Consider the following 7517-nt stretch of genomic DNA (forward strand, 5'->3'; position numbering starts at 1 on the left):
CCAGGCTGGTCTCAAACCCCTGGACTCAGGCAATCCTCTCACCTCTGCCTTCCAAAGTGCTGGGATTATAGATGTGAGCTGTCACACCCAGCCTGATAAAGACTTTTAAATGGATAATTCAAAATATATAGAATGCCTGCTATGGTCTAGGACTTGTGATAGGTACAATTTTAGCAAAATGATTTTAACAGTAACACAACTACCATCCCACATCCCCCACAACTGGCATTCTTCTCCTCCTCCATCTCTGTGCACCCGTGCTTCTTAAACTTTCCTGTCACTTCCCAATCTCATCAACATGCTGCAACATGGCTTCAGTCCCCACCATCTCACTGAAAGAGTCTCCTGACAAATGTAGCAATGACCGTCTTATTGCTGCATCCTAACCGGACACATAGTCCCGACTGGTCCTTGTATTACTCAGCCTGTGGGCAGAATTTGACACACTGTGAAATTCTCTCTTCCCTTGGTTTTTAGGGCACCAGCCTCTCCTGGTTTTCACTCCTCTCTCCAGACATTCCTTCTTAACTTCTTTGAGTGCTACCTTTCTGCTTGCCCAAAGAAGGAGACATCTTCACAGCCCTTCTCTTCCAAGTTGTGATGCTCTTCTGGCGAAGTCCTATATAGCTCATGTGTCCTCATGATTCCCAAAGTTTCATCTTCAGCTCAGTCCTCCATGGTGAACTTTGGACCTATATGTATATCTAACAGCCTCCTGAAACCCCAAACGCAGCATATCCTAAACCGAATCTGTCAACTCCTCCCTATCCTCAACTCCCACCCATCTCTTACTAGGTCCTATCATTTACAAATCTGGAGGTCATTCTTATCTTCTCTCTCTGCAGTCGTCTATCACCAAGCCATATTTTTTCCTTTTTAATGAGTCTTAAATCTTGGCCCTTATTTCCATTTCCATTGCACAGGTCTCTCTGCCTCTGATCTTGTTCATTCAAGAACTGTTCTCTCGGACTATCAGAATGACCTTCCCAAGTCTGATTGTGTCTTGTGTCCCCCTATCCCCCACCCCAACACCCCCATCCATCACCCTTCCATAAATCTGCTAAGTATTTGTGCTTTCTGACGTGACATACGAGGCTCATTGTATTTTTACCTCTGCTCAGCACTCCAGTCTCTTCTTCTACTCTCGTTCACCTTCAGCACCGCCATCCCCAAACACACCTACACACCAACACTCAAACCACTCAGAACCTCTTGCACTTTCCTTGATGCAAAATATTCATCCTTTCTGCTGCCTCCCTCCCTCCCTGCCTCCACTTTCTCTCTCTTTCCCTCTTTCCCCTCCCTTCCCCTCACCCCTACTCCACACCTTTACATATGCATTTGTCTGACTACTCCCTGCTTTTGTCTAACTACTCCTAATTTTGAATGTTGCTCATATACCACCTTTTTTCTGACCACTTCCTTCCTTAGATAGCAGCCTTGTGTGGGTGAGTGTCTCTATCAGAGTAGTATATTGTGGCTATTCATTTACTTATCTGTTCTCCCTCTGAACTTTGAGCTTTATTCAGGTGTCTCTTTCATCTGTATACTCTTAGCACCCTAAAACGGAAGCAAGTCTGTGGTAGGCACTGTATAAATGTCTGGAGAAAGAATGAAGGAATTAAAGAAAGGAGAAATGAAATGCAAACCTTATTTTTGCCATCTAAGTTCTTTTGTTGTTCAAATTCTAGGAGGAATGTTAACCATACTATTTTGGCTTATTGTTTTAATGGCCAGGGTACGTTTTATTAGAATATTTAACCAGATGTTAAAGAAGGAACACCTGGGGTCAAAAAATTTACAGTAAAGGATAAGAAATCTCTTCCTTAAAAAAAAAAAAAAGAAAGAAAGAAATCTCTTCCTGAGAATTTCTCAAGTTCTAGAACCTGGAAATCATAGAAATTCATCCTTTTGTTTGATTTTTGAAAGGGAAATTTTGCTTTCTATGGAAAGGAGAGGGGAGGGAGGCAGAAGTATTTCCTATAACAAAGCGGTGTCAATGCCTTCCTGGCTTTCCTCTTTCCTTTGGTGTGCTCCATGGCTCAATTTCACTTCCGGACTGCTCCCTGGGACATCTGCCCTGAGACCACACACTGTGCTCTTTTGTCCTGCATTGTCTCACATTTAAAATTTTGTCCAGCCCCTATTTTTTGGAGTCTACTTTTTTATGCCTGATGAAATCCCCACATGTAAAGGAGTGTTCTTTCACATATGTTAAATGTTCCTATGGAGCACCTAGCTAAAACTATAAAGCTACATGGTGACATAAGGTATTAAACAATGGATCTGTCTTTCCAAAAGAAGAATGGCTGGTCAGACAGTTACTTAATGCAGCTGAAAACCGAGACATTGGAGTAAGAGAGATAGTCATCGCCTGTTTTAAATCAGACTCACAAAAAAAGTTTTAAAAAATCTCCAAGTCAAAAATTCTAAGCTGGGCTCCGTGGCTCAGCCTGTAATCCCATGCTTTGGGAGGCTGAGGTGAGTGGATTGCCTGAGCCCGCAGGTTCAAGACCCCTCCTGGGAATCTTGGCGAGACCTCATCTCTGCAATAAATCAAAAATTAGCCGGGCGTGGTAGCACATGCCTGTAGTTCCAGCTACTTGGAAGGCTGAAGTGGAAGAATCGCCGGAGCCCAGCAGGTCAAGGCGGTGGCCGGGAGTGGCCACTGCACTCTAGTCTGGGCAACAGAGTGAGATTTCAACTCAAAAAAAAAAAAAAAAATTCTAGATGAATTTTTCTAAAAATAAGATTTCTGTACCTATTGGGGACTTGCTGCTCTGCAAACGAATTCCAGGTTTTTCCAGCATGGCAGTAAGAAACATAAGAGAAAAAAATTGATTGGGATATAAGAAGGTCAGAGAGGAGCAGTGAAAAAAATAAAATAAGGCACATCATCAAGGGCCAGGTTGTGTGGTCAATACTGGTGTTTCCAGGAATTCAAAGAAGCTAAGAGAAACTATGGAGAGGGTCATCAGCAAGGTTGGGACCTAGAGCAGGACAGAGCAGAAAGTAGGCTGTATTGATTTCCCTCCATATCCTCTTAAGCATCACCTGCTTTAAGTTCTTTTGGTTTTCCAAGTCTCTTTCAGCTATGTCTCTTTCCATTTCCATTTTTAACTGCCCAGTTCAAGGCTCTCTCGCCTCAGCTAAGACTCTTGTAGTGTCCTCAAAACTGTCTCTTGGTTTCAAGAACCACATACCCATTCCAGAGTCATCTTTCCAAAGCAGTGTTCTCATCACACTTTAAAGTCTTTGTGAGATAAGGCAATTTGCACTTACTGAGCATCTAACACTACTTGCAGGAGCTGTCCATTCGTTATCTTCTGTGTGCTTGACCCTCAGAGGTGTAGCTGTATTCTAATATCAAGGCAACCAGCCCAGGATAGGGCTGTGCTATTAGTTGACAGGAACACAGGTTACTGGGAATTACACACATACACACACAAATTACCATTTTGTTTTTCTGTCTTCTTTTGTTTCTGAAATATCGCATATTCTTTTTTTTTTTTTGAGTTGGCGTCTCACTCTGTCACCCAGACTGGAGTGCAGTGGCCGCTCCCGGCCACCACAGCCTCGACCTGCTGGGCTCCAGCGATCCTTCTGCCTCAGCCTTCCGAGTAGCAGGAATTACAGGCGCACGCTACCACGCCCGGCTGATTTTTGATTTATTGTAGAGATGAGGTCTCGCCTGCCCAGGCGGGTCTCGAACCCACGGGCTCGGGCAATCCACTCAACTCAGCCTCTCAAAGGCGCAGGATTACAGGCTGAGCCACCGAGCCCGGCTAATATCTCATATTCTGACCAATAGTATTTTCTACTGTTTCTCTTACATTTTTTCATTCACACTGACATTTTAGCATATTAACTAAAGTCGTTGAAGATATTCACTTCTGGAGAATATGTTCAAAGGGCCATGGGCTGAACAACTGTTCTGCCTGCTCCCCCAGCCCTGGCCCCAGGGCTGTCTCCTAACTCATATTTCTGCAGGCTTCAAGAAGTGTCAGTGAGTAGGAAGGAAGGGAGGAGGGAGGAAGAGGGCGAAAAGGGAATAGAAGGGGAAAAGGAGTAGTTATGGCTGAGATGGGGGCACAGAAGAGATTTTACAGAAGTGAAGATATTTGAATTGAGTTTTGAAGAATGGGTTAGAATTAGGTAGAATGACAAAAGTTTCCTAGAAAAATCAAAGAAAGTAGCAGTGTTTAGAGAGGGATTAAAAGCCCAGTGTGATTGGGAAGGTGGGTAATAGATCAAAGGAAGAGCAAGATAAGGGATCAGGATGTATGCGATGTCATGGAGTAGGACTCGATAGACAATGACAAAACAGAAAGTGGACACCCTGACAGCTGTAGCAAACCTTGTTGAGGACATCTTCATCTATTTTAGGAGTTTTGTTTAGTGATAAAGTGATGACATACTGGGTCTTCTGGGGGTGAATGCAGGGCTTCTTCATGAATCACATTCAGGAAAATAAAGGATTAGAGTAATGGAATTATTTGTGGGTATTAGAGATGGGAAATTCAAACTCTCCTGTGTCATTTTATGGCTTATGAGATGGATTAATGGCTGAATCTTAAGAAAAAAAAAAAAAGCTGCACTAAATAGAAGGCTATCCTTATGTTATGAATGGTCTCACCAATTAAAACACCTAAAATGATGGTAGTTAAGACTTAAAATTGCCATTCAACTTGAGACTTACTGAGTTTTATTACTCTGTAAAGGCTTTAGAGTCCAGGTATGTAAAATATTTCCTTCTCTTTCAAAAGATGTGTTTATATTAAATAAAAAGTTATGTAAATTCTAATTTAATAGTAATAGCCTGCTTTTCTTTTCTTTTCTTTTTTTTTAACCAATTAAAATTAACTCCTGGAGCCCAACATTTTACAATATGAGATCATATATAATTCTCAGTATATATGCCAGGAATGTTCTTCTTCACTTTTAATACCCTTTTATACTCATGAGGTAACACTTCCATGTTTAAACCTGTTTCAGAAGCAGTGGATATTAGCTTTTAGTAATGAGGTCCATTACTCCTTATCCCCTCACCTGTGCCACACCCACCCACACTCAGACACACCCTTCACAACACAACACACACCACATCTACACACATATGCATATGAATGGGTTAGCCTGATAGAAAAAAGAAGCAGATATTAGGAAACACTTTCCCAGGATGTCTTTGTGTCCCCATAATCTGGAATGAATCAGGTGTAACTCTCTTTGAAGCCAAAGAATCCTAGAACACCTTGAAGGCATCTCTTTAGCCATGATTTTAAAATGCAACCATCTTAGACTTCTCTGAGGCAGTGACTGCAGGAAAGCTAATGTGCCAACATCCACATTGATAATAGACTGCCTAAGCTATTCACCTTCCAGGAGGAAATAAAAGGGAAGAAAAAACTAGTTCTAGGAGGGATTTGGGAGTGACCTTTTTTTGAGTGGCAATTTTATTTGTACTCTATAAATTATCCTCTCTTTGTCAAACTACATCAGACTTATTTTATTTATTTATTTATTTATTTATTTGTCAGAACTTCACTCTGTCACCCAGGCTGGAGTGCAGTGGCATGATCACAGCTGCTGCAGCCTCAATTTGCTGGACTCAAGTGATCCTTCCACCTCAGCCTTGCACTCACCACCCCACCCAGCTAATTTTTTTTTTTTTAATTGTAGAAACGAGGTCTTGCCATGTTGCTCAGGTTGCCCAGGCTAGTCTCAAACTCCTGGACTCTCTCTCACCTCAGCTTCCCAAAGTGCTGGGATTACAGGCATGAACCACCGTGCCCAGCCTTCACACGTCATTATTATTTGCAATTAGTAAAGCACAAAGAAAAAGTATGCTAGTAGGATAAACAAACTGAATGTGATTATAATGGCAAGCAAATGATAACAATGGTTGATAACAGAATATGTGTTACATTGTTCTCTTTTAAAAAGAGCATATTTATTTATTTATTTATTTTATTTATTTTACTTATTTTTTTTTTTTGAGTTGGAGTCTCACTCTGTCACCCAGACTGGAGTGCAGTGGCTGCTTCCGGCCACCGCAGCCTCGACCTGCTGGGCTCCGGCGATCCTTCCGCCTCAGCCTTCCGAGTAGCCGGAATTACAGGCATGTGCTACCACGCCCAGCTGATTTTTTGATTTATTGTAGAGATGAGGTCTCGCTGCCCAGGCGGGTCTCGAACCGCGGGCTCAGGCAATCCACTCACCTCAGCCTCCCAAAGGCGCGGGATTACAGGCTGAGCCACTGAGCCCGGCTGAGCATATTTATAATTGTATTTAATCATTAGCTTTCCTGACTTAATTGTATTTCATCACTACCAGCATGGCTTACTTTAATAGAACAAAACTCAGTTTTCCTGAATTTTCTGGATTTCACTGTTTACATGTTAGTACATGGGTTTAATAAGACCATTTTACTTATTTATTTATTTTGAGTTGGAGTTTCACTCTGGTCGCCCAGGCTGGAGTGGAGTGGCATGCTCATGGCCACCGCAGCCTCACTTGATCTGCAGGGCTCAGGCAATCGATCCTTCCGTCTGAGTTTTCCAAGTAGCTGGAACTATAGACGTGAGCCACCATACCCGGCTAATTTTTGATTTATTGTAGAGACGAAGTCTTGCCAAGTTGCCCAGGCTGGTCTAGAACTCCTGAGCTCAGGCAATTCTCTCGCCTCGGCCTCCCTAACTGCTGGGATTACAGGCTTGAGCCACCGTGCCCGGCCTAATAAGGCCACCTTAGAATGCTTATGTTTTCAGCTCATTTTCTGAGCCACTTTGGGAAAAATTTAAGATTTTTTAAAAGAGATACTTCCTCTATAGTTGTGACATTACTGGAGTTGAAATAATTTTTTAATTTCTATGAACAAATTTCTTTTAAATTCCATCTAAAAAGTCTTACCTTTAAAGTAACTTTTAAAGATGTAATTATCATTCGGTAATACATATTTATCTTAGAAGATTCACTTTCTTTCTTTGGTATACATTATGATTCTGTTCAATTTCATGACATCTTCAGAGGCTAGTCCAGTCAGAGCTGGAGTATTTCTGCCACTGGCTCCCTAACCCTTCTGAGATCTCGGGTGCGATTTTTCTTTGGGCTGAAGACAAGCCAGGGCTCAGATGTTCCAGGTGCTTCCCGCTATCAGCCAAGTCATTTCTAGAGGTTCAGGTTGGTAGGCAGAGGGGGCAGGTTTGGAATCTTGCTGAATCCCTAACTTGTTTGTCTAGGAATGCAGACATGGAGATGACCCTGGAGCGAGCCGTGAGTCTGCTGGATGCCGACCACACGCCGCCGTCCCGGATTTCCGCAGCAGCGACTTTCATACAGCACGAGTGCTTCCAGAAGTCTGAAGCTCGGAAAAGGGTGAGTGGCGACTCAAGTCCAGTGCAGCACCCAGCACACGTTCACATCTATATGCACACCGAAAGCAATCATCAGTTTACTTTTTGCTTTTTTTTTTTTTGAGTTGGAATCTCACTGTCGCCCAGACTGGAGTGCAGTGGCCG

The 7517-nt window shown here is 42.6% G+C and overlaps 1 protein-coding gene across 1 annotated transcript in view; it reads left to right on the forward strand.

The window, feature by feature from the left end:
• The window catches only part of PKP2 (plakophilin 2), a 71325-nt gene that overhangs the window by 3130 nt on the left and 60678 nt on the right, over positions 1–7517 (forward strand). Inside the window, exon 4 of the mRNA XM_008073737.2 lies at positions 7239–7374. Coding sequence (XP_008071928.2) covers positions 7239–7374 — 136 coding nt within the window. The remainder of the gene's footprint in view (positions 1–7238; positions 7375–7517) is intronic.

The sequence above is a fragment of the Carlito syrichta genome, unplaced genomic scaffold, assembly GCF_000164805.1.
Source record: "Carlito syrichta isolate Samal-C Ts95f unplaced genomic scaffold, Tarsius_syrichta-2.0.1 Scaffold316039, whole genome shotgun sequence".
In the NCBI taxonomy this organism is placed as follows: domain Eukaryota; kingdom Metazoa; phylum Chordata; class Mammalia; order Primates; family Tarsiidae; genus Carlito; species Carlito syrichta.